Genomic DNA, 25,705 nt, shown 5'->3' on the forward strand with positions numbered 1-25,705 from the left:
ATAGAGATTATTTTTCCTGTCTCAACACTATTCTTTCCTCTTAGATGACATGCCATGTTTGTTGTACTAAAGTCATTTACTCTGAGAGAGTTTTGGACTCAATTCTGTCTCATTGGTCTAGTTGTCTATTCTCAGCTCAGTCTTGTGACTAGTATTATGTTATGTTTTAAATGAGCTATTTCACAAACAAAAGCAAACTAACAAAAGAACACCAGTTACAGAGTGGACAGCAGATTAATTTTAAAAAATCTTCCTGGTATGAATCATCTGGAACTGTGTATTGTTAGAGTGAATAGAAAACATGAAAGTCTCACAATCATTTCTTGTGAAATGAACATCAGTATCACATTCTATGATAACAGAAAATAACTCTCCTGAGCATTAAAGTATAAATCTTAAATAGAACATTATAGAAAATGCAGCAGAACATTAGAGGAATACTATGCCTTACAAAGTGGAACTTATTCCAGAGGTGAGGTTGTTTAACATTTGGAAATGTGCTTACATTATTCACCAGATTATCAGTTCAAAAGATCCTATCCTTTCAATAGATTCCCTAAAAGGCTTCTCACTCATACATTCAGTAAAAATCATAAAATCCCAGGAAAAAATATCTAAAAGTTACATGAAGAAAACATAAAACTCTGCTTTTCTATGTTGTCATTTCCTCTCTGTAAAAGAGAGAATACTGGTATGTTCCACACACAAAAGTGTTGACCTGGCATGAAGCCAATCATTGCACAAAAAGCTCTTAGAACAATGCCTGGAACCAAGTAAATGTGCAATAAATATTAGCCATTATCACTACTACTGAAGGATATCAAAGAAAACTTGACATAGGTAGATAGAGATGTTTCTGGAAAGGAAGACAACACATCAGAAATGTTAGTTCTACATATATTGATCTAGAAGTGCAATGAAATCTTCATCCCAATGATTTTTTTTTTTATTTCAAATGTACTCAACTGGTTTTAAATTTAATTAAGGGAGTAAAAGTAGTGGTAAACCTAGAACTCTGAAAAGGAAAGTAATGAAGTATTGTTTTAAAGAATTATCATAATCATGAGGAAAATCAGTTAGACCTCAAAGTATATCTGGGCACAATTACTTAAATCCTTGAAGCCCATCTGTACCAGAACAAGTTCAGGGAATGGCCAGAGGAGCTCTAGGGAGAACAAAGAGGGAGATGTCCAGCCAACAGGCAATCCCTTGTTAACCAGCTTATGACTTGGAAAGCACTTTCCTTCCTCTCTCTCTCTTTGCCCTCCAGTGGTAGAACATCCTTTACTCTACATGCCTGGGAGCTCCCTACTGGTTTGGGGGTCTCCACACACTCTTCCAATTCTTCTTTGCCCTTGGGGTTCACTTGATGTTACAAGTACAGAGGTCCTGCCTAGATACCCCTCCTATGCCCTGAAACTGCTTAAAACCCATGTGAGTTGGGGAAGATGAAGAGTTCTGTAGCTGGAGAGTGGTGATGTTGCAGAACAATGTGAAGTACTTAGTGCTGCAGAACTGTACACTTAAATATGGTTAAAATAAAAAAACATGGTTAAGATGGTAAATTTTATGTTATGTGTACTTTACCACAACTGAAACAAAATGAAATCTTGAGGAGGGTGTTGGGGGTGGGGTGGCATCGGAGGTCTGGGTCTGTATTAGGTAGTCCACTTTCATCCTGTGTATTAGTCCCTGCCTTGTCCCGAGCAGATGCACTTTCCCTGTTTCTCCTTCACTCTGCCCTAGGGTGCATGTCCAGGAGTTAAGGATCTTAGTTAGGTGGCAGATACAAGAACTGATCTCTCTCTGGAACTGTGCTGCCTGGGTGCTGACCTGGATTTTGCCAGCAAGACAAAGAACAGTCCTCACTCTTCCTCTTTCCTACTTCTGCTTTCCAGCCAGCCACTTTCTTCAACTGTGGACAGATCTAAAGACTTCAGTTTCAAGTACTGGCCCAAATCTCTTTCTAGTGCATGGAACCCACTTTCAACAACCAGGAAGTGGTCAGGACTCTGTCTGCTGATGGAAGCATATGCTCAGAAGGAGTGGTTGGAAACTAGGAGGGGGAAAGGCGGAGTGGGAGGAAGGATCCGCTCCTGAGGGAAGGCACATCCAGGCCATTGTTTTCTCAGATAATGCTTAGGTACTGTACCAAAATATCAAGAGGAATGCAGGCTCCAGGCCAGACTGTAGGGCACAAATTAAAAGGAAATCATGAAAAATAGACAAATAATACACTAATGTTTCCTTTATTCAAAGCATTGATTCATACCTTCTACCCACTTTAACTTACAGGCTACCTTCTCAGGATTATTTGGTCACATTTTGGAAAAACCTTAAGGGTATTTTAAGATTTTCTGATGCCCCACATCCTAAACACATTCTGTCAAGTATAAACTTGTGTGCATATTAGTTCTAGCTCTGGGGATTTTGTTTTGTGTTTTTTGTTTTGCTTTTTTAGGAAGGGGAAGAAAATGGGCGAAAGACCCTGCTTTCAGATTTAAATGAAAGGTCTTAAAATACCTAAATTCTCAGGAGAATATTTAAAGGGAAAATAAATTTATAAGTTTAAAATTTTGAGGAAATGAGAATTAAAGAGGTTGTGAAAAATATTCCTTTGAGGATATATGCACAGTGAAGGAAAAGGCAAAGTCCTGAGAATGGCTTAGGTATTTGGAAGATCACCCAAGAGGGACAATGGCTTTTCTGCTCTCATGATTCAGCTCTCCTGACCCACACATGACATATGTAAAGGAGACTGTGACAGCCTGGCTGAGAGTGAATGAGCTGCTGGACAGGCTCTGCTCAAACTTCAGCCCTATCTTCATTGTACAAAACTGAAAGTCACTTACATCTTGAAACCTTCACCTATGAAATGAGCACCATAACTTTTCTCATCATAAAGGGTTATAATGAGGACTAAATGGCATAATAGATGTGAAATGATTAGCACAGCAACAGACCCATAGTGAGTTTCCAATAAATTGACTTTATCCTCATCATCATTGCCATTGTGTACCAGCCACACTCTGTTCATCTAATCTCTTTTGAAATGACAACATCTAGTCATAGTTGTGCCACATATAGCTCTGTATTGCAGGGGCCCCCAACCCCTTGGTCATGAACCTGTATCAGTCCCTGGCTTGTTAAGAACTAGGCTGCACAGCAGGAGGTGAGCAGTGGGCTAGCAAGCAGTGTTGCCTGAGCTCCACCTCTTTCTTGTTCCCCTAACCCTCAGTCGAAGGAAAAATTGTTTTCCACTAAACCAAGCCCTGGTGCCAAAAATGTTGGGGACCACAGCTCTACTGTGCCCACAGTTTATCCCTGTTTCTCTAAAATTGGCTAGTTCAAGGTTAAAAGGGGAGAAACTCAGATTTAATGCTTTCTGGTAACCATTGATTTAAAAACAAACCTACATAAAAATAGCCATTTTCATATAGAGTAGCATATAAACTTCATTTTAGCATTGGTCTTTGACAACACAAAGCATCTTTGTGCCTTAGCACCAATTGTTCTGACTTTGTAAAAAACATTCCCTATTTACCTGGAGGAGACAAGCTTGATATATGCATTTTCATACATTACTATTTATTTGGAACACTGTGCATATAGCTTCTACAGTTGATCCTTGAACAATGCAGGTTTGTACTGCATGGGTCCAGTTATATGTGGATTTTTAATAAATTCTAGTACAGTGCTATAGACATATTTTCCTTATGTTCTTCATGACATTTTCTTTTCTGTAGCTTAATTTATTATGAGACTATAGTTCTAGAAATACATCTAAAATACAAATATGTGTTAATCAACTGTTTACGTTATCTCTAAAGCTTCCAGTCAACAAAGTTATATACATGGATTTTCAAACACACAAGAGAATTAGTTCTCCTAACCCCATGTTGTTCAAGGGCCAACTGCATTCCACTCCCTTTCTGGGGTAGCAAACTTGAAGAGACAATTGTACTGATAAGAAAATTGAGTTTTTGAGCTGGGCCTTCAGAAGGGATTCTGTTTTACTCTGGGCTCTGACCATCTGGTTGTTGTCTTCTCTCAAATATTAGGTCTTGTTCTGACCTCTTCTTGTCATAATTTCCTAGATAATAAAAGCAGTGATTCAGAACTCTCTTTCAACATGTTCACTGCACACTCTCAAGCAAGGTTGCTTCAAGAGAGACAACTAACAAAAGAAGTACTCCCAACAAAAAGTTCAAACGGAGGAGAGAAGTCATCCAACTTTCGTTATCAAAGAAGTAGAGGCCCAGAAGAGCATGTTGGCAGAAGCAGAAGGGCGGCTTTAAGACCCAAACCACTGTTTCACGCAGTAGATGAGGAGTATGAATCTGGAGAGGAGAGTGGAGAAGAGGCCTCAGCAACTGGGTCCAGATGGTCATCGGAGCACAGACACAGAAGGGAACACCACAGATCCCACAGTCCTTTGCTCCGAAGAAAATAGTATTGTGCACAAGATGGTTTCAGTGCTTTTTAAGAGTCCATCTTCCTATTGTTGTGAAAGAAGGATTTTTAGAATTCTGAAGAAAACTATTGAGTTTAGCTTTTTTTTTTTTTTTGAAGCTATTAGACATGCATCTATAAGAAGCAAAGGGAGTTTTTGAAAGACTAGGAGCACTAACTTTCAGGTTGTGCCATATTCGTAGCTGGTGCACTTTGTAGATAATTCCCTATGAATGACAGATATTCATCACCCCAGAAATTATTCACTATTTCTATGTGTGTGTGATTCATTTACTTTATTGAGGTACAATGTGATTGGTAATTTATCTTAACAATATGCATGCACAACTTATAATCAAGGTAGTCCTAAGAGGAGTCTAGAAATATCCCAATCCCACCCCATGAGGTTACAGACGAGGACATCTTGACCAAGGTCAAGTGGTGAGTTCACAAGCTGATTAACCTCCCTCCCAAGAGAATGCATTTGATTTTGATTTTGATATGCACTATTCAATAACTATATGTTTGGGAAGAGGTAAAATTTGTTATAACATTGCTACATTTAATCAGTAGCAACAATAGATGTATGTGATACAGACTAAAGAATTAATCTGCAAACAATGGGCTTGTCTATTTTGTAATTGGAATATTTATTTTAAAAACAAATATTAGAAACAAAATAGCCATAAAAAGGCTTTAAATAACAATGACATAAATACGAAGTATTTATGGGCATTTATAGGCTGTGATATTTTTCTCCTAAGGATTGAAACTATTTTTGAATTTAATTTTCCATCTTCATTGTCCCCAAGCTTGACCTTGAACCTCACACTCCAGCTCATCATCTTTGTTAGATGACTTTATCTTTCCCTTCTCTTCCTCTTCTCTTTCTTCTGACCACCTATAGATTTAACATTTATTAAATACTGTTTATTGTGCTAAATGGCTGATCTATAATAATCAACTAACCATAATGTCCTTTATTGTTGCTATTTTTGAAATCTTTAATCATCCCCAACTGATTGAATAGTATACATCTTCAAAGGTCATGATCCAATACAACCAGCTCCTAGACCTGCCTTGATCTTCTTAATTAAAAGTGATCAAGTGATCCTCCTCCTTCTTGTGCCCCCACACCACTTTGGATGTATTATGGGACTCATCTGGGAATTGCACTTACATGTGTGTGTGTGTCCACTTCTATGGTCCAAGAATGGGAAGGATAGTTTATTCATTTTTAATTTTATCCATTTATCAGTTGTGACTTTTATCTCCCACATTTACTTCCTATTTGCTTCAGCTTTTGTTATTGTTATAGTGCCTTGTACATGGTAGATTGTCTATAAATGCAGTGATGATGACATTTTAGAGCTGAAAATACATTAGAGAAGATGTCAGGCATTCCCATTTTCTAGGTGATGAAAATGAAGTCTTGAGAAACTACCTGATGCCAGTTCAGGGTCTGATTCCCCTTGAAGGACATGGACTTGTCCTCTAGTATAACCCATGGGTGCCAGTGACTGCTGAAAAATGTATGACTTTCCATAGATTTATAATTTTAGTGACATTCACTCAGGTTCCTGCTGCAGTGGTAGAAATGTAAGAAATGTAAATGCAGTGGTTGAAATATAAGACTGCTTCTAAGTTGTCTAAATATTTGGATTTTAATAAAACTGTATACTACCAAGTAATAGTAATCAGTGCAAAGGGATGGAAGCACATATAAAACCTAGGGATCTTTGGTTATTTTATTTATTTTTTTCATTTAAACAAACTGGCAATCAAAGACGCAGAACAAGCCTATATACCCTGAAAGAGTCAGTGAGTCATTATCCTAAAGCTATGAATGAAGACACAGAGACAGAGAGACGTCATGAGAAATCACCTTTCCAAATCTATATGCAAAGCTGATTCTTGAGAGGTGTAGAATTCCTGTGTCACTTACTGGACTTTCCCCATAATACCAGAAACGCAAATTGTAAAGGCCCCTTCCTGGAGTAGCTATCAAGGTCTAAGGATTAATGGGAGTCATCTAACTCTACTATTTTTCTTTGAGATGTTGGTTTCATTTTGGAGAAGGGCAGTAGGATTTAGTGAGTAGATTGGAACCTTCTCTTTTAACTAATAGAAGTCATAATGGAGTTGTTCTACTTGAGGACTTTGCTCACCTAGACACTGTCTGGCCAGACTGCCCAAGTCTGGGAAGTAGCCCTGGAGCTCTTGCCTAAAAGGTAAGGCGAGTTGAGGGTAGCTCTGACAGACTTAGAGAGCTCATAGTGGAAATGGTCACTTAGTTTACCATCTAAGATTGTTTCAAAATGCAGTGTTATATGATCTTCATTTCATTAGTTACTCTGGGGATTGGTTGAGGGTGTAATAGGTGCTGGAGAAATGCTCTAGGGTATCAGTTTTCCATGATGATTTTTTTTTTTTTCCAGCAGGCAACGCACAGTTCAGCAGAGAAAGTTTCCTCTTGAGTGTTGAGGAAGATCTGGTTCTTCTTCCTAACTCTTCTCAGGAAGGAGATGGAATTGCACAAAAAGTGTGCTCCTAGACCTGGTTCCAGTCCACCTTCTCTACCCTTTCTGCCAGTGGCAGAATTTTCCCTTTTATCTCAAACCTCAAAATATCAGACACAAACCCCGCAAAATCTTAATTTTCCTCTGTAAGTTTTTTTGCTTGTTTTGCTTCTTTTTTTCTTTCTCAAGCTTATTTATATTGCTAAACTGATTGGTTTTGGGTGTCTGTGAATTCTGAAGTTGGGTAAAGTAGCATTTCCTTGTATTTATCCTGTACAGAGACTTTCCACCTTAAGGGTTTCCACATGTTTTCTGGCATTTGGGATGTGGTAAATTTTCTTATTCATCTTCACTGGCCTTGATATGGTGCCATGGGCACCTCCTTGTCTTTACTCAATCTGCTTAAAGAGAAACCTTGGCCATTGGTTGTAGAAAGGGATCTGCTGTGACAAAGTGGAGATGAGATTCTGGACACTTTATTATGGTTCTTTCATGATTTTCTCTTGCTCATGGAGGCCTTATATTTCTGCGTTTCTCTTGGGAAAGTTAAAGGGTCATGGGAGGTAGGGCTGAATTCAGTGATACATTGCTATATTACAGATGCCTACTATGGCAGGTGAGTGGCAGAACTCAGGTCTTAAGCTTAAAGTGTTGGTTTCAGCCTTCAGGGAAAACCCCCACAAGTCTTCCTTACTTGTTTAGATGTCTACCACTCAGATCATTTAGATTTTTAAATCAGTATAATTAATTCAGAGCTCAAGGTCTATAGTCAGATCACTCGTAGCTGTAGGACCTTAGGCAACTTAATTATCAACCCTAAGCTGAAATTTGCCAATTAATATTCTAAGGTATTAATTTTATCTACATCATAAAGTGATAATAAAGATTAAATAAGATAATATATGTAAAATTCTTACATATAGCTTAGGGCTTATTTTGTGGTTGGAGAAGGATCATTAACAGTTATAATTATTTAGGCTAAAAATATGTATACACAAGAAAAGATATACATTGATTGAATAATATGAAGAGGCATAAATAATAGAAATATGAGACTTGTCTGAGAGGCTATTTGATTGTTATAAGAGGATACTGGGGCCCTGGTGAGAGGATGTGACAGCAATAGAAAGCACTGAAAACCATGATCACATCTTTACCAGGCTACGTATCTGTTCAGCAGCCTTCAGTCAATAGCAAAACCAAAGGTAAAATCTGAATATGGATTCATGTTTTTCAATCACTGCTTGCTTTTTTTTGTGCCATTCTCTCAAAATTATTATATTCTCCTACTTTGGGGACAATTACTCTGGTGTCCAATTCTAATCGTAGTATACTTTCAAAGAGACAACAAATTTAGAATCCCTGCCTCTGCATATCTTGACAGGTGCCTAGTGAAGAATGAAGACACTTTTTGTTGAGGAAACTTTCAGTAGGGTTTAATTTATCAGCTTCAAATCTTTTCTATAGAAGACCTTCCCTCCAAAACTGTAATTCTTTTAACATGAATATTTACTAGAGAGATAAGTATTCAAGAATTTCCATCATGGAATAAATAGTTTCTAGTTATGTTTCATAACTTTATAACATTAGGAAAAGAAATTTTTTATAAAGTCAATATAAAGTCATTTATAAATATGTGTTGGTATTATATCTAAGGTTTTTGCACACATATTGCGTACATAAATAATATGGGTGGTTTTTGCAGATTTAATTTTTTCCTGACTAAACTGTCGAGTATCTTATTTCTAACTCCTCCTGAGAAATCCCAGGGGGGAAGACAGAAAGCTTCTGTTTAGGACATCAGTCATTGTTAATTGTTAATGGAGTCATAAACCAAGGGGAATGAAAGAGATGCTTGCATCGGTGCTAGTCTCTCCTTTAATTAGCAAGAGATGTGTTGTTTCATCTGTGTACAATATTTGATTAATAAATTATTTTTCTTTCTGAGACTCTAATGAGCTTCCAAGCCAGGGGTACTCAGTGTGACAGGTTAGAAATAAAAATTTCCATTCCCTGGCCTTCTTCAAGTTACAGTTTGTTCAACAAAGGAGCTGGAACCATGTTGTAAACAGAACCAAGGTGATCATTATTTGGTTTCCAGGCACAGTAATGCAGATCTCCAATTGAACTGAGGAGTCCTGAAATCAAGGTACATACTCTGTGTTCTAGGAAATCAGTCTTGAGTACAACAGTAATAACAGGTAACACTTATATAGTGCTTACTATATGCCAGGCACTATTTAAAATGCTTTACATACATAATGCCATTCTCATCCCATCTTAAATGAAAAAAGTCAGGTTTAGAGAGATTAGGTAACAGGACCAAGGTCACCTTGCTTCCAAGGAAGACCTTAGAAATCAGGTTTGTCTGGTTCATAACCACTGACATAAACTTTCTTCCTGAGAAGAATTTGGAATTTTGTAAGTGACTCAAATCCACACAGTTATCTTTCTCACTTGAAAAAACCAGTGGGGAGAAACAGAGGAGCTCTATCCTACTGATAAACATCTTTGCTTTAGAATTGACAAAGAAATACAGTGCAAAAGGATGTGATTTTAAAAATATGTTTTACAAACACAATGGATGACCTAAATGTAGATGGTGATTAGGATTGATCATTTCTATCATTAATACTATTTTTGAAGACAAATAAAATGTTTTGTGTCTGATTTCATTTATTTATTTTATTAAATTTATTGGGGTAACATTGATTAATAAAATTATATAGGATTTAAGTGTAGAGTTCTTTAATACATCATCTCTATATTTAATTGTGTCAATTATATGTTGTTTCCAAAGAACTTTGTTCTTGGTTTCCAAATGGGGTTTCCAAGTAGACAATCTCAACACTCCTGGGCAGTGCTGGAACACTGCCCTGTGCAATTTACTTATAAAGAAAATATAAACCACAACCCACTAATGGGGTGGAATAGGGTAAACAAATGACTTTGACTATTGAAGCATCTGTATAAGGATGAATTTAAATTCTTGGTAAGCGCTGTACTATTAATTGAAAACATACTATGTGCATGACTTTTACTTAGAACTTTACATATATGTTTTTTTAAATTGTAATTCTTACAACAATCTTATGAAGTGATTATTACAGATGAAGAAACTAAGCCTCAGAAAAGCTTTCACCAAGGACACACAGCCATCCAAGTTTTCATCAAGGGCACACAAATGGCAGTACGTTTATTTATATTTAGAGCTGCCTGACTCCAAAGCCACTAACTCTGTCCACTAAGCTATAGTAACACCCTCATAGCTGCTGGAAAGAATACACTGAGTATTCTAACAACATGAATATGCTTTGTGTCACCATCATTTGAATTTTTAAAAACCCTTCACTACATCAACTGCTAGTTTTAGTCTTGCTTAGGCACTACTTCCACAGTTTTCTTTCTGTTTTACTTGATGTTCCAGTGCTATTTAAGGGTAACAGTGACTGACTCAGGTGTCTGCATCTTGGAATACATATGATGAAGTGAGGACATTCATTACAGTTGACTTGTTTAAATGTCAATATTTTTATTGATATTGGATCTTATCTTTAATCATGGAAATACTCTCAAGTCAGAAACTTTCAAAATAAGGGGTCACCTAGCATCATGACCCTGGAGCAGTTTAAAAAGAAGGAAGGCCCAAAGGTGTTTGATTAATTTTGTTTCCTTACAGGAGTTTTTCTGGGTGCCGAGAGCAAGTGAAACTCAGACTCTAGGTTTCGCTGGTGTACTGTTTCACCAGTGGAATTTGCCCTTGTTTGGAGTTTGCGCTTGTCCTGGACCTGGTTCAGGAAGCAGCCCTGTTATCTAACTGCTCCATCTTTAAAAGGAGTTGTGCGCATAGGGAGAAGGGAATGCCCCAAAAGTTATAAATGCACAAGTTAGAAAAACAACTATTCAGAAAGCGGAAAAGAGAATCAACATATTGTCTTCCTACAAGGGGATATTCTTAAAACAACAGGACAAAAGGACAGGTCATCACCCAGAAAAATGCCCACAGGAAAGTCATGGAGAGCAGAGAAGTATAAACCTGCAGATTTAAGAGCATGTGCTTCAGCAGACAATGGTTGCTGTATTCCACCCACACCTCTGGAGCTGAATTCCAAGTTTTGAATTGAGACAATAGAGTTGAAATTTCTGTAGTTTTACTCCGCAACACAGGGAACATCAGGCAGCTCTCTGTGAAAATATCTGGACAAATACTGAAAGAATGAAAATGAATATTTGAAAAAATAAGATGCATCCATGGTGAGTTCTTCAATGTTGAATGAGAGAAAATAAGTTACTTGGAGAGTACCTCACAAGCAGATTTGTGGTTTTGTTGTGATTTGAGGAGGTAGGATGAATTCCTTGCAGGAGAAAGGGTATGCTTGTGATTATATCACACCATTAGGTCTTGCCTGGTTTTGGACAGACTCAGGAAAATTAATACACGGTTACATTTGATAAATTATTTGCAAGGCTTGGGGTACGACCCAGTGTTTCCTTGTAGGCTATAAATTCTTTAAATGCCAGACAGAAAAAGCCCTGAGGAAATGCTGCTGCACTGGATTGTCCTAGTAAGTTCTAAGATTTGAATGTTTTGGAGCAGTGTTCAAATCTTGGTTGAGCATGCCAGGGTCAATTCTTCAAGGGCTTCTGACCTCTCTTCAGGATGCAGTGAATGTGGTCATTTGGCAGTAGAATCCTTCCCACTGGGCATTGCCACCTGTCTGGGGATGATCCAACAGCCTCCTCCTCCAACAAAGCAACAAAGAGGAATTCAGAATCAGAAGGTTTTGGCTGGAGTACCAGCTCCATTACTTAGTGCTTGTGGTATTGACCAAGGCCTTTGACCTCTTAAGTTAGTTCCATATCACTAAGTTGAGGGAAATGACATCTATTCTACCTACCTCATGAAGTGGTTGTGATTCTGGAATGAGGTCAAGAGTTGAGCAAATTCTGAAGTAGAGAGCACTACTTTAGTCTTGAGCAAGCAGAAAATTTTTGTGGCTGTGAAAGAACTTAAGGAGGAAATATAACACAAGGGTTAAGAGCTTGTTTAACCTCTTCAAGCTGTTAGAACAGCAATTTTCTATCTTTTTTTATCTCATGGCACACATAAACTAATTAGTAAAGGTCTGTGGCACACCAAAAATTAAATTTTTTTGCTAATCTGATAAAAATAGGTATAATTTTTGGTTCATTCACACTGGACATTATTGGCTATTGTCATTTTTTAAATTTTATTTGACAGGCTAAGAGGAAAAAGTTCAGTTCCCCCAACTAAATAGTGAAGTATTGCATATTTTAAAAATTCTTTTGGCACACTTGTTTAAAATTACTGTGTTAGAATATTTGTGATATAGTTAGCACAAAATAAACTTTACCTATTGCCATAATAAAGGTAAAGGTACCATAGTAAAGGTGTTAGTACAGTTTGTCATGAAGATGTGGACTCTGGAGTCAGAATGATTATATCTTGTGAAAGCATATATTTTAGCTTCTGGGATCAGGCAAAATAGGGCTGGTTTAGGTTGGTATGGCCATAGATTGAAAGCATATTTTTAAAAGATTTTATTTATCTATTTTTAGAGAGAGGGGAAGGGAGGGAGAAAGAAGGGGAGAGAAATATCAATGTGTGGTTGCCTCTCACATACCCTCTACTGGGGACCTGGCCCACAACCCAGGCATGTGTCCTGACTGGGAATCAAACTGGCAACACTTGCTCAATCCACTGAGCTATACCAGCCAGGTGAAAGCATATTTTTAAATAAAAGTAAAATCATAATTGTTAAAAATAAAATACTTATTAAAGATTGTATTTAACCCATTAATTAATGAGGAAACCAATAGAATGTTTCAAAGGAGAATTTTATAGGCAGCCAGAAATGTTAAAATGAAATTATACTGATAGATGCAAGCAAGCTTTTAACATAGTGGGAAGAGAAATCAATTGTCTTCCCCTCCTGATGGAATCCACTTGCTTATCTAGGGACAAGAATTATTTGCAATACTATGTTTTCTCAATTTGCTTTCTCAATGTTTTCTCAATTTCTCAATGTTTTCTCAATAATTCAATTTCTGAATTATTTTGAAACAAAATAATTCAAAGACATTTCCATTTATTCCCCTTAAACCCTTCTCCACCACCACCCACCACCACTCCACCCCCAGAAGCATCACACTACTGTCAATGTCCATGAGTCCTTTTTCTGTTTTGTTCCATCCCTCCACCCCCTAACCACACCCCCCAGTGTTGTCAGCCTGCTCTTTGTCTATGAGTCTGTGTCTATTTTGTGTGAGTTCAATTTGTTCATTAGATTCCATGTGAAGGTGAAATTATATGGTATTTATCTTTCCCTGACTGGCTTATTTCATTTAGCATAATTTTCTCTAGGTCCATCCATGATATTGCAAAGGATAAATTTTTCTTTTTATGGCTGTATAGTACTGCATGGTGTAAATGTATCACAGCTGTTTTATCCAGTCATTTACTGATGGGTACTTAGACCACTTCCAAATCATGACTATTGTAAATAACACTGCTATGAACATAGAGTTGCTCATATTCTTTCAATTAGTATTTCAGGGTTCTTCACATAAATTCCCAAAAATGGAATCACTGGGTCATAAGACAGTTCCATTTTTAATTTTTTGAGGTAACTCCATACTGTTTTCCACAGTAGCTTCTCCAATCTGCATTCCCACCAACAGTGCACTAAGGTTTGCTTTTCTCTATATCCTCCTCAACACTTGTTTGTTGATTTATTGATGATAGTCATTCTGACAGTGTGAGGTGATATCTCATTGTGGGTTTTTGTTTGTTTGTTTGTTTTCTTTGGAAAGGAAAAGTAACAGTCTTTTTTAACAGGTAACATGATCATGCATGTACTACCTAAAGAAATTACTAAAAAGCTACTAGAACTGTTAAATAAATTTATCAAGGCCATAGGCTACAGGATAATATACAATAATCAATGGTATTTCTATAAATAAATAATGAACACATGGAAAATGAAAATTTTAAAATACCATTACAATACCAACCAAAAACATAAAGTATTAAGGGATAAGTTTAATTATTATTATTTTTTTAATTTTTAATTTTTATTGTTATTCAATTACAGTTGTCTGCATTTTCTCCCCATCCCTCCACCCCACCCTAGCTGAACCCACTTCCTCCCCCACCTCCACTCTACCCCTTGATTTTGTCCATGTGTCCTTTATAGTAGGTCCTGTAATCCCCTCTCCCCACTTGTTTCCTCCCCAATCCCCTCTGGTTACTGTTGGACTGTTCTTAACTTCAATGTCTCTGGTTATGTTCTGTTTGCTTTTTTCTTTTGTTGATTATGTTCCAGTTAAAGATGAGATCATATGGTATTTGTCCCTCACTGCCTGGCTTACTTCACTTAGCATAATGCTCTCCAATTCCAAACATGCTGTTGCAAAGGGCATAAGCTCCTTCTTTCTCTCTGCTGCATAGCATTCCATTATGTAAATGTACCATAGTTTTTTGATCCACTTATTTGCTGATGGGCACTTAGGTGGCTTCCAGTACTTGGCTATTGTCAATTGTGCTCCTATGAACATTGAGGTGCATAGATTCTTTTGGATTGGTGTTTCAGGGTTCTTAGGTTATAATCCCAGCAATGAAATTGCTGGGTCAGAAGGCAGTTCCATTTTTAGTTTTCTGAGGAAATTCCATACTGCTTTCCACAGTGGCCTCACCAGTCTGCATTCCCACCAAAAATGTACTAGGATTCCCTTTTCTCCACCTCCTCTCCAACATTTGTTTGTTGATTTGTATGTTGGCCATTCTGACTGGTGTGAGATGATACCTCATTGTGGTTTTAATTTGCATCTCTCTGATGGTTAGTGGTGCTGAGCATCTTTTCATATGTCTCTGGGCCCTCTGTATGTCCTCCTTGGAGAAGTGTCTGTTCAAGTCCTTTGCCCATTTTTTAATTGGGTTGTTTGTCTTCCTGGAGTGGAGGCGTGTGAGTTCTTCATATATTTTGGAGATGAGGCCCTTGTCTGAGGTATCATTAGCAAATATGTTTTCCCATACTGTTGGTTCTCTTTGTAATTTGGTGCTGTTTTCTTTGGCCATGCAGAAGCTTTTTGTTTTGTTGAGGTCCCATTTGTTTATTCTTTCCTTTATGTCCCTTGCTTTAGGGGATGTGTCTGTGAGGATGTTGCTGCGTGGAATGTCTGAGATTTTCCTGCCAATGTTTTCCTCTAGGACTTTTATGGTATTACGATTTATATTTAAGTCTTTCATCCACCTTGAATTTATTTTTATGTATGGCATAAATTGTTGATCGAGTTTCAATTTTTTGCACATAGCTGTCCAGATCTACCAACACCATTTGATGAAGAGGCTATTTTTGCTCCATTTTATCATCCTTCTTCCTTTGTCAAATGTTAATTGACCGTAGAGACTTGGGTTTATTTCTGGGCTCTCTGTTCTGTTCCATTGGTCTATGCTGTTTTATTGTTGGTATACAGGAATGCCTTTGATTTCTGAGTGTTGACTTTGTATCCAGCTGTTTTGCCAAATTCATTTATTAGGTCAAGTAGTTTTGGGTGGAGTCTGTAGGATTTTCCACGTACACTATTGTGTCATCTGCAAACATTGAGAGTTTCATTTCCTCGTTTCCATTTGGATGCCTTTTATTTCGTTTCCTTGTCTAATTGCTGTGGTTAAGACTTCCAATACTATGTTGAATAGGAGTGGTGAGAGAGGGCATCCTTGTCTTGTTCCTGATTTTAGTGAGATCAAAAAGCTCTAAGTTTTTGTCCATTGAGCATGATGTTGTCTGCAGGTCTCTCATATATGGCCTTTATTATGTTGAAGAAAGCTCCCTCTATTGCCACTTTGCTGAGTGTTTTTATCATAAATGGGTGCTGTACCTTATCAAATGCTTTTTCCGCATCTATTGATATGATCATGTGATTTTTTCTTTGCTATTGTTAATGTGATGTATTATGTTTATTGATTTCCGAATATTGTACCATCCTTACATCCCTGGGATGAATCCCACTTGGTCATGGTGTATGATCTTTTTAATGTATTGCTGGATGCGGTTTGCCAATATTTTGTTGAGAATTTTAGCGTCTGTGTTCATCAGTGATATTGGCCTGAATTTTTCTTTCCTTGTTGTGTCTTTATCTGGTTTTGGGATTAGGATGATGCTGGCTTCATAAAAAGAGTTTGGGAGTCTTCCATCATTTTGGGTTTTTTTCGAATAGCCTGTGAAGGATAGGGGTTAGCTCTTCCTTAAATGCTCTGTGGAGTTCTCCTGTGAAACCATCTGGTCCAGGGCTTTTGGGGGGTTGTTGATTACTGGTTCAATTTTGCCTATTGTTATTGGTCTGTTCAGGTTTTCTGCTTCTTCTTCATTCAGTTTGGAAGATTATATTTTTCTAGAAATGTGTCCATTTCACCTAGGTTTTCAAATTTCTTGGCATACAGTTCTTCATAGTAATTTCTTACAATCCTTTGTATTTCTGTGGTATCAGTTGTAATCTCTTCCCTTTCATTTCTAATTGTGTTTATTTGGGTCCTCTGTATTTTTTTCTTGATGAGCTTACTTAAAGCCTTGTCGATTTTGTTTATCTTTTCAAAGAACCAGCTCCTCGATTCATTGATCGTTAGAATTGTGCTTTGAGTCTCTATGTCATTTAACTCTGCTCTGATGTTGGTTATTTCCTTCCTTCTACTTGCTCTGGGCTCTTTGTTGTTCCTCTAGTTCTTGTAGGTGTAGGGTTATGTTGTTTGTTTAAAATGTTTCTATCTTTTTAAGGTAGGCCTGTATTGCTATGAACTTCCCTCTCAGGACTGCCTTTGCTGTGTCACATAGGTTTTGTGTTCTTGTGAGTTCGTTTTCATTTGTTTCCAGAAAGTTTTTGATTTCTTCCCTAATCTCGTTCTTGACCCATTCATTGTTTAATAGCATGCTATTCAGTCTCCATGATTTTGAATGTTTGGGGTTTTTTCCTTTGCGGTTGGTTTCTAGTTTCAGTCCCTTGTGGTCAGAGACAATGCTTGATATGATTTCAATTTTCTGGAATTTGTTGAGGCTTGCTTTGTGTCCTATCATGTGGTCTATCTTTGAAAATGATCCATGTACACTTGAAAAGAATGTGTATTTTACTTCTTTGGGATGGAAAGCTCTCTATATATCAGTGAAGTCCATTTCATCTAGGGCATTGTTAATTGACACAATATCCTTGTTGATATTTTGTTTGGAAGATCTGTCCATTTTTGATAATGGGGTGTTAAAGTCCCCTACTATAATTGTGTTGCTGTCAATATCTTTCTTGAAGTCCTCCAAGATTTTTTGTTTGTATTTGGGTGCTCCTATGTTGTGTGCATATATATTTACAATTTTTGTGTCTTCTTGGTGGATTCTTCCATTGAGTATTATGAAGTGACCTTCTGGGTCTCTCTTCATGGCCCTTCTTTTGCAATCTATTTTGTCTGATATGAGTATTTCAACCCCTGCTTTTTTTCTCATGTCCATTTGCTTGGAAAATTTGTTTCCAGCCATTCACTTTCAGTCTGTGTAGGTCTTTTGTCCAGAGGTGGGTCTCTTGTAGGCAGCATATGTATGGGTCATGCTTTCTTATCCATTCATCTATTCTTTGTCTTTTGGTTGGAGCATTTAATCCATTTATATTTAAGGTTATTATTGATAGGTAGTTATTCATTGCCATTTTTTTCCTACCTGTGTTCCTCTCTCTTTCTCTTTTCCTTCCTTTCCTTAAAGCAGTCCCTTTAGCATCTCTTCCAGTGCTGGTTTGGTGGAGGTGTATTCTTTTAGACTTGTTTTTTTCTGGGAAGCTCTTTATTTGGCCTTCTATCTTGATTGAGAGCCTTGCTGGGTAAAGTAGTCTTGGTTGCAGGCCTCTGGTTCTCATTACTTGGAATATTTTTTGCCATTCTCTTCTGGCTTGGAGCGTTTCCATTGAGAAGTCAGTTGCTAACCTTATTGGGGCTCCCTTGTATGCTACTTCTCCCTTGCTGCCTTTAAGATCCTCTCTTTGTCTTGGAATTTTGCCATTTTAATTATGATGTGTCTTGCAGTGGGCCTCTTGCGGTTCCTCTTGCTTGGGACTCTCTGAGTTTCCTGGATTTGTGTCACTTTTCCTCTCATCAGATTAGGGAAATTTTCCATCATTACTTTTTCAAACAGGTTTTCTATCCCCTGCTCTTCTTCTCCTTCTGGTATTCCTATTTTACGGATATTGTTACATTTCTTGTTGTCCCGTATTTCCCTTAATCCCTCTTCATTCTTTCTAAGCTTCTTTTCCTCTTCTTGCTCTTTCTGGGTGTTTTTTTCTACTTTGTCCTCCAGCTCGCTGATCTGATCCTCTGCTTCATTGCTCCTGCTTTTGATTCCTTCTACTGTGTTCTTCGGTTCAGAAATTGTATTCTTCATTTCCTCTTGGCCCTTGTTGATAGTTTCTATTTACTTTTTCATGTTGATATTGTTTGCAGTGAGTTCATTGTAGTTTCCCTGTTGTTTCTGGTAGTTCTCTGTGAGCTCAGTGAGCTTCCTGATAATAATTGCTTTGAACTCAGTATCTGATAGTTGACTTGCCTCTATTTCATTTAGCATTCTTTCTGAGGCTCCCTCCTTTTGCTTCATTTGGGGATTGTTTCTTCATCTTTCCATTGTTTGTGACACTCTTCTTGTTAGCCTCTGTTTTTTAAATTGATCTGTTCTGACCCCCTGGTCAGAAGAGGTCTATGGTATGAAGTTCTATGGTAGAATGCCAGTGGGATTCAGTGGTGCCATCTCCTTAATCTTCTGAGCTTACTGGTTTTGAGGTGATGTTTATGGTTCTAACAGGGTCTAATTCTGGTGTTTTCAGAGTTCTAGGTTTTATTGTCTCACCTGTGGGAAAAAGAGAAAGAAGGAGAAAAAAGGAGAAGGGAAGGAAGGAAAAAGGAATAGGAAAGGAAAGGAAGGAAGGTGGCAGAAGGAATAAAAAAAATCAGAGGAAAGATAAAAAGAAGGAATTTTAACAAAAATTAAAATAAATAAATAAATAAATGAAAAAAAGGCAGGAAGAAGATTAAAAAAGTAAAGGAAGGAAGGAAGAAAGAATAAAAATGGAAAGAAGGACAGAAAGGAACAAGGAATTTAGGCGTGGGGAGCCTTCTGTTGGCTTTAAACCGGTCAGGTCAGTTCTTCTGGTCTTCCGGTCTGTGAAAATGTATGGGGTGTGTAGAGGGATTGGTTTCACTTTTCTCCCTTCCTGAGCCACACTCTTCGCTGTTGTTCAGCCTTCCGTCCAGTTCCTCAGGGTCCTTCTGCTCCCCCCTAGGCCTTTAGTTCACCAGTTGTGCTGTCATTGAGGTGCACCAATTAGGGGCAACTCACACTCCCCCTTCTTGCTCTTTGCTGTCCTAGATGCTAAGGGCTCTGGGTGCTCCTTCAGGGTAGTTCATCTCCCTACTGGGTCTTTCTGGCGACTGCAGTCTCCCCTATCCCTGCAGCTCCCCTCTGCTGGGCATTCTGCCTTCCTTCTAGAGAGCGAGTAGGCCCTGCAGGGTTCTGTGCACAGGGGCTAGGTGGGAGATGTTCAGTCCCTGGTGCTTCAAGCGTGGTTGCCTGTGGGCAACCAGGCCATTGATCGGGTTGTGCACCAATCTTGGTCTTTGGGCACTGTGCGCTCTGGCAGCTGGGCTACTGATCACAGTGTGCACCCACCCTGGGGTTTCAGGTTTAGGTGCCCAGGCCTCTGATACAGGTGTGCACCAACCAGACTTCAGGTGTGTGCTGGGGCTGCTTATCTGGTGTTCACAGTTCAGGGGCTGAGGGGGTCGGGGCGCAAGAGGCCAAGCTTCTGTGGAGAATTCCCTAAACAACCACTGAGTGCCTCTGTTTTCTCTTTTTCTTTTTGAGATATTCCTCCTATTCAAGTTCCCCTGGTCCAAACAAGCACCTAGCCTCTCACACAGTCCAGCCTGGCTCTCTCCCAAGAATCCTGCAGCAGACCCTGTGCCCCGGCTGGGGGCTTCAGCTGCCCTGGTCCCCAGTCTGGTTCCAGGGACCTTATTGTCCTTAAACACTCTTCTTTTATTTATTTAGTTATTTTTAATATATTTATTGATTATGCTATTACAGTTGTCCCATTCCCCCCCCAGTCCACTCCATCCTGCCTACCCCCTCCCTCCCATATTCATGTCCCCCTATAGTTCATGTCCATGAGTCATACTTATAAGTTCTTTGGCTTCTACATTTCCTACACTATTCTTGCCCTCCCCCTATCTATTTTCCACCTATCATTTATACTACTTATTCTCTGTAACTTCCCCCCACTGTCCCCCTCCTGTTTCCCTATTGATAACCCTCCATGTGATCTCCATTTCTGTGGTTCTGTTCCTGTTCTAGTTGTTTGCTTAGTTTGCTTTTGTTTTTGTTTTAGGTGTGGTTGTTAATAACTGTGAGTTTGCTGTCATTCTTACTGTTCATATTTTTTATCTTCTTTTTCTTAGGTAACTCCCTTTAACATTTCATATAATAAGGGCTTGGTGAACTCCTTTAACTTGACCTTATTTGAGAAGCACTTTATCTTCCCTTCCATTCTAAATGAAAGCTTTGCTGGATAGAGCAATCTTGGATGTAGGTTCTTGCCTTTCATGAGTTGGAATACTTCTTTCCAGCCCCTTCTTGCCTGTAAGGTCTGGAGAAATCAGCTGACAGTCTTATGGGAACTCCTTTGTAGGTAACTGTGTTCTTTTCTCTTGCTGCTTGTAAGATTCTCTCCTTCTGTTTAATCTTGGGTAATGTAATGATGATGTGCCTTGGTGTGTTCCTCCTTGACACCTGTGGGTGTTGGGGTGACAGCAGGAGAAACTATCAGCCTCACAGGAGAGTTCGTTGGAGAGACCCACAGGGGCCTAGAGCATGCACAAGCCCACCCACTTGGGAACCAGCACCAGAGGGGCCCAATTTGATTGTGGGTAGCAGAGGGAGTGACTGAAATCCGGTGGAGAGTGGAGTAAGCCCATTGCTCCCTCTTGGTCCCTCCCCCAGCATTACCCACCCTGGGGAACACCTAAGGCTCCACCCCTTTAAGTAACAGACACGCCAAGACAAGAAAAAAAAAAGGCCCAAATGACAGAACACTTCAAAGCTCCAGAAATAATTCAACTAAGCAGCAAACAGATAGCCAACCTATCAGATGCACAGTTTAAAACACTGGTAATAAGAACGCTCATAGAATTGGTTGAATTTGGTCAAAAACTAGATGAAAAAATGAAAGCTGTGCTAAGAGAGTCAAAGGAAAAGGTACAGGGAACCAATAGTGATGTGAAGGAAACTGGGACTCAAATCAATGGTGTGGACCAGAAGGAAGAAAGAAAGACCCAACCAGAAAAGAATGAAGAAACAAGAATTCGGAAAAATGAGGAGAGGCTTAGGAACCTCCAGGACATCTTGAAACATTCCAACATCCGAATTATAGGGGTGCCAGAAGGAGAAGAGGAAGAACAAAAAAATTGAAAACTTATTTGAACAAATAATGAAGGAGAACTTCCCTAATCTGGCAAAGGAAATAGACTTCCAGGAAGTCCAGGAAGGTCAGAGAGTCTCAAAGGATTTAAACACTCTTCTTACTGTCTGATCTTTCAATGTCTTCTATCTTTGGTCTCTTATCTTCATATATGCTGGAATACTGTTGGCTGTTCGCTCTGTTCCTCAGATCAGCTAGGCGTTTCACTGGTGCCTAGGGAAGTGGACTTTGCTCCCACCTATCTCGCTGCCATCTTCAAAACTTTCATTGTGGTTTTACTTTGAATTTCTCTGATGATTAGTGACATTGAGAATATTTTCATATGTCTATTGGCCATCCATATGTCCTCTTTGGAGAAGTGTCTATTCAGGTCCTTTGCCCATTTTTTAATTGGACTGTTTGTTTTTCTGATGTTCAGTTTTACAAGTTCTTTATAAGTTTTGGATATTAACCACTCATCAGATGTATTGGTGAATATGTTCTCCCATTCTGTGGGGTGTCGTATGAAAGCCTAAAACAAAGTGCTTAGAAAAGATTACAATTAATATAGAAATGAGAGAAAATGACATTGTTTTGACCCTAATGCTGTGAGCCAAAATTTCCATTTTGTAAAAACTGGTGGGAAGTACTACATGCAGAAACCTCCTGTTTCTCTGGCAAAGGGAATTAGCCTGATCCAGATTATAGCCTACTGCTCAAGTTTGCATCTAATTCACATTTGACCCTTTGTCCTGTGCTTTCAATAGATTTGCCACTTTAAGAAGCCACGTACTATACTAATCCAATCGGTTGTCATGAGTGAAATCTGTAATGACCTTCATTTCATTATCATGACTTTTTTTTGGCAAATGTCTTAATATACAGGTCATTTTAGCTATACGTTTAAAACTCTTTCTAACCCTGTGGATTGTCTTTCTGTTTGCTTTTAAGCTACTTCCAATTTTTGCAAAACTGTTCTAAAATTACAAGGACTTCTATTCCATTATTCAGATTATTTCATTTAATGTGTTAGGTATAGTATTGACTTAGGGGTGCAATTGATGTGGCATCAAATTACATCTGTGTAACAGTTGAACTATGAGAATTTAGACAAGTTACCAATAACTCTTTAGACCTTGTTTATTAATATATAAAATGAGAACAATAATATAAGCACTGATATGACAAATAACTAAATAATACATGTAAAATCCCAGGCAATGCTGCATGTAAAATCTATCAGGCTCAGTGAAAAACATGGCTACCCTTATCTTTTATTTATCCAGGAATGTGGTGTGTGTGTGTGTGTTTGAGAGACAATAAGAGAGAGAAGGAGAGAAACTAAGTTACTAACAATATTTTCTTTGTGTAATTGGTTCAGTGAGCTCTGAGCTACTCTTTGAATGGGATTTCTGTGCAGGCCCTTCTGCCTTGTAGGGTTGGGTGTGAGATAGGAAAGGTGGCAAATATGGATAATTTTCCTCATACTTCCTAAAGAGAAGAAGCTCTTTAATTTTTGACAGCATTGCTAAAACTGAACCAGTAATTTCTATTAGTTTTTTTCTATTTTTCAAGATTAAAAACAAATAAAATAAAATAAACAATAAGATCTTTGGTGTAAGACAACACATGATGACACTTAACTGGAACCATTGTCACTAGCCTGTTGATCTTTCTGCCTAGGTAGGCTTTTCCTCTCCTGGTCACATAAGTTCCAAGTTCTGCATCATTTGCTTCAGTTGATCTAAATTTTTCATCATTGCTTAATTTTTTGTGGGTTCTGGGATTGAGAGGAAAACTTTCTAATATCAGAAATTGTAACATATTCAAAGTAGTAAGAGTAAAACTAATGCTTTTGCACCCATTACCAGTTTCAATAAATAATAGCTTAGAGCCAACTATATTTGAGCTGTACTCACAGCACCTTGGCATTACACCCACCAGATTATTGTATGAAAATTCTCATGTTTATGAGATCATATCAATTTATCTGTAAATATTTCAATATTTATCACTAAAAATAGTAATAGTGATATTTTGAGAACCAAATTTTAAAGAAATCTGCTAGTACTTTACATAGAGATTGAGTAGGATTTGGTCAGATTTATGAAAAGTTTAAAGATTAAATTAATAATAATTTTTATTTTTTCTGTATAATAGTTATACATAAAATAATATATGTAACCAAATACAATAAACTCAATTTATTAAATAAGAAAGTAAAATAAACAAAGATGAATCTACAACCTCTTTTAAAAACTAGAACAATTTTGATATCATTGAATGTGCTCTTTCTTTATCCCAGTCCCTGCTTCTCCACTGTGATGACTAATGTTCTAAATTTTACACTTATTTTTCAATGTTTATGGTTTTACTTCAAATGTGTGCATTCTTATATGCTATATCGTTCCATTTTGTTCATTTTAAAACTTTATAAATGTGGAATTATGCTATATATAATATTTTAAAACTGACATTTATTTACTAAGTATTGTTTCTAAGGTTCCTCTATATTATTATATTTATATATAGGTCATTAATTTTTACTGCTGCATAATATTTGATTGTAAAAATACACTACAATTTGTTTACCATACATGAAAACTTTCTGTAGGAAATATAATTGCTAAATTATAGAGTATGTGAGTAGTAAAATTTAATACCAAATAGTACATCAATTTCCATCAGCACTAGAAGTATATTAGTGTTCTTGCTATTTCATATTTATACCATTACTTGGTATTATTGGACATTTTTCCCTCTAAAAAGTAGTGTACTAAATCATTTTGAAGAAAATTATAAAAATTGTTGTGACAAAATTAATAAGGACTCAAAGTTAGAGGACAGATAGGAAGACTCAACATAATAAATATAATGATTCTCCCTGAACTTATCTACACATTTAATAAAATTTAAATAGGAATCTGAAAATATTAAATGTGGAATTTATCAAGATTTAAAACTTTTACATTTAGAAGAATATTTAGAAATTTATAAAAGTGCAAAAGCTCAAGAATAGACAAGCCACTAAAGAGGGAGAAGAGGAGGAGAGGAAGGAAGGCCTTGCTCAGTGAGTAAATCTCTATCCACAGCTTGTTTGTCAAAAACAATCAGCAGCAATTGATTAATATCATACCCGCCCAAGGCTATGAAATACCAGTTGTCACAGACAAGCATTAGCCAAAAATTTAAAAGGAAAATCTGGGAAATAAGGTATTAAAAGGGGTTTTAAAGAGCTATAATGTTTTGGGGGAGTTAGAAGTCCTCTTACACGTGCACAATAGACCTGAAAGGGACCCAGTTGTTTCTGGCCATCTTAAAATTCTTTCAGAAGCTGGAAATAAAGGCTAAGACAGACTTTTAAACTTCTTGAGCATTGAAGGCATGAGTCAACAAACATACAAAGTGTGTTTGAAAGGAATAAACTCTCAACCAAGAATCTTATATCCATCAAAGCTTTTAAAAATGAAAAGAAGATGTTCTCAGATAAACAAAATTGGCAGAATTCACCATTACTAGACCTGCCCAACAAATAATACTAAAGGGAGTCCTTCAAGCTGAAATGAAAGGACACTAGGCAAAAACTCAAAACCCACATGAAGAAATATACAATAAAATTCCATCCAGTGAGAGCAAATCACTGCACCTTTCACAATAAAAGAGATTCAATTTATAAATTGGGTGATCCTCTGAGATTGAGTACTATGGGTTAGTCACAACCCATTCTGAACAACTTAAGCCCCCAGGCCCAGGATAAGTCAGTTTTGGTGAAGAAAATTTCCTGTTGTTAAGCTTATACGCAGTTTCTGTTTTCATGAACATTTTCTCATAAAATCACAAAATAAGAATAAAGGAAATAAAGATTGCTGATATCCTGAATTCTTCTTTATCCAGTTACTGAGAGCTTCTGTAGCAGATTTTTGCTGATCATTAACATGAAATTTGAATTTTCTTTCAGCCTGAATGTTTTATACATATTCCTTTTCTTAACACTTTCTTGTCCTTTGTCACCAGTCTTCTAGTCTTCAAAGTCCCTGTGTCTTTTAAGACCCTAACCATCTGACCAAAATATAGGAAATTGTCCATGTTTGCAGACCAAGGGACAAGATATGCAGGTCGAAGTTCTAGCCACTAGGACAATTTCCATCCTCTATTGTAAAAACGGCCCTCTCCATTTGCAGTTGTAGTACTAAAGCAGTCCATTCCCTACACATGCCAGCATATGGGGCAGAGCTACC

General features: G+C 37.6%; 1 protein-coding gene across 4 annotated transcripts in view; it reads left to right on the forward strand.

The window, feature by feature from the left end:
- Positions 1 to 25,705, forward strand: part of SLC9A4 (solute carrier family 9 member A4) — an 88,784-nt gene extending 63,079 nt beyond the window's left edge. For 2 of the 4 annotated variants that reach the window (XM_053924294.2, XM_045204761.3), the window contains exon 12: positions 4,098 to 4,327. In XM_053924294.2, the coding sequence (XP_053780269.1) occupies positions 4,098 to 4,181 (84 nt within the window). In that variant the 3' untranslated portion in view covers positions 4,182 to 4,327. Of the gene's footprint in view, positions 1 to 4,097 lie in introns of all 4 variants that reach the window. The other 2 variants (XR_006657019.3, XM_024571884.4) reach the window with 2 other exon arrangements.

Source organism: Desmodus rotundus, chromosome 5, assembly GCF_022682495.2.
Source record: "Desmodus rotundus isolate HL8 chromosome 5, HLdesRot8A.1, whole genome shotgun sequence".
Classification (NCBI taxonomy): Eukaryota; Metazoa; Chordata; class Mammalia; order Chiroptera; family Phyllostomidae; genus Desmodus; species Desmodus rotundus.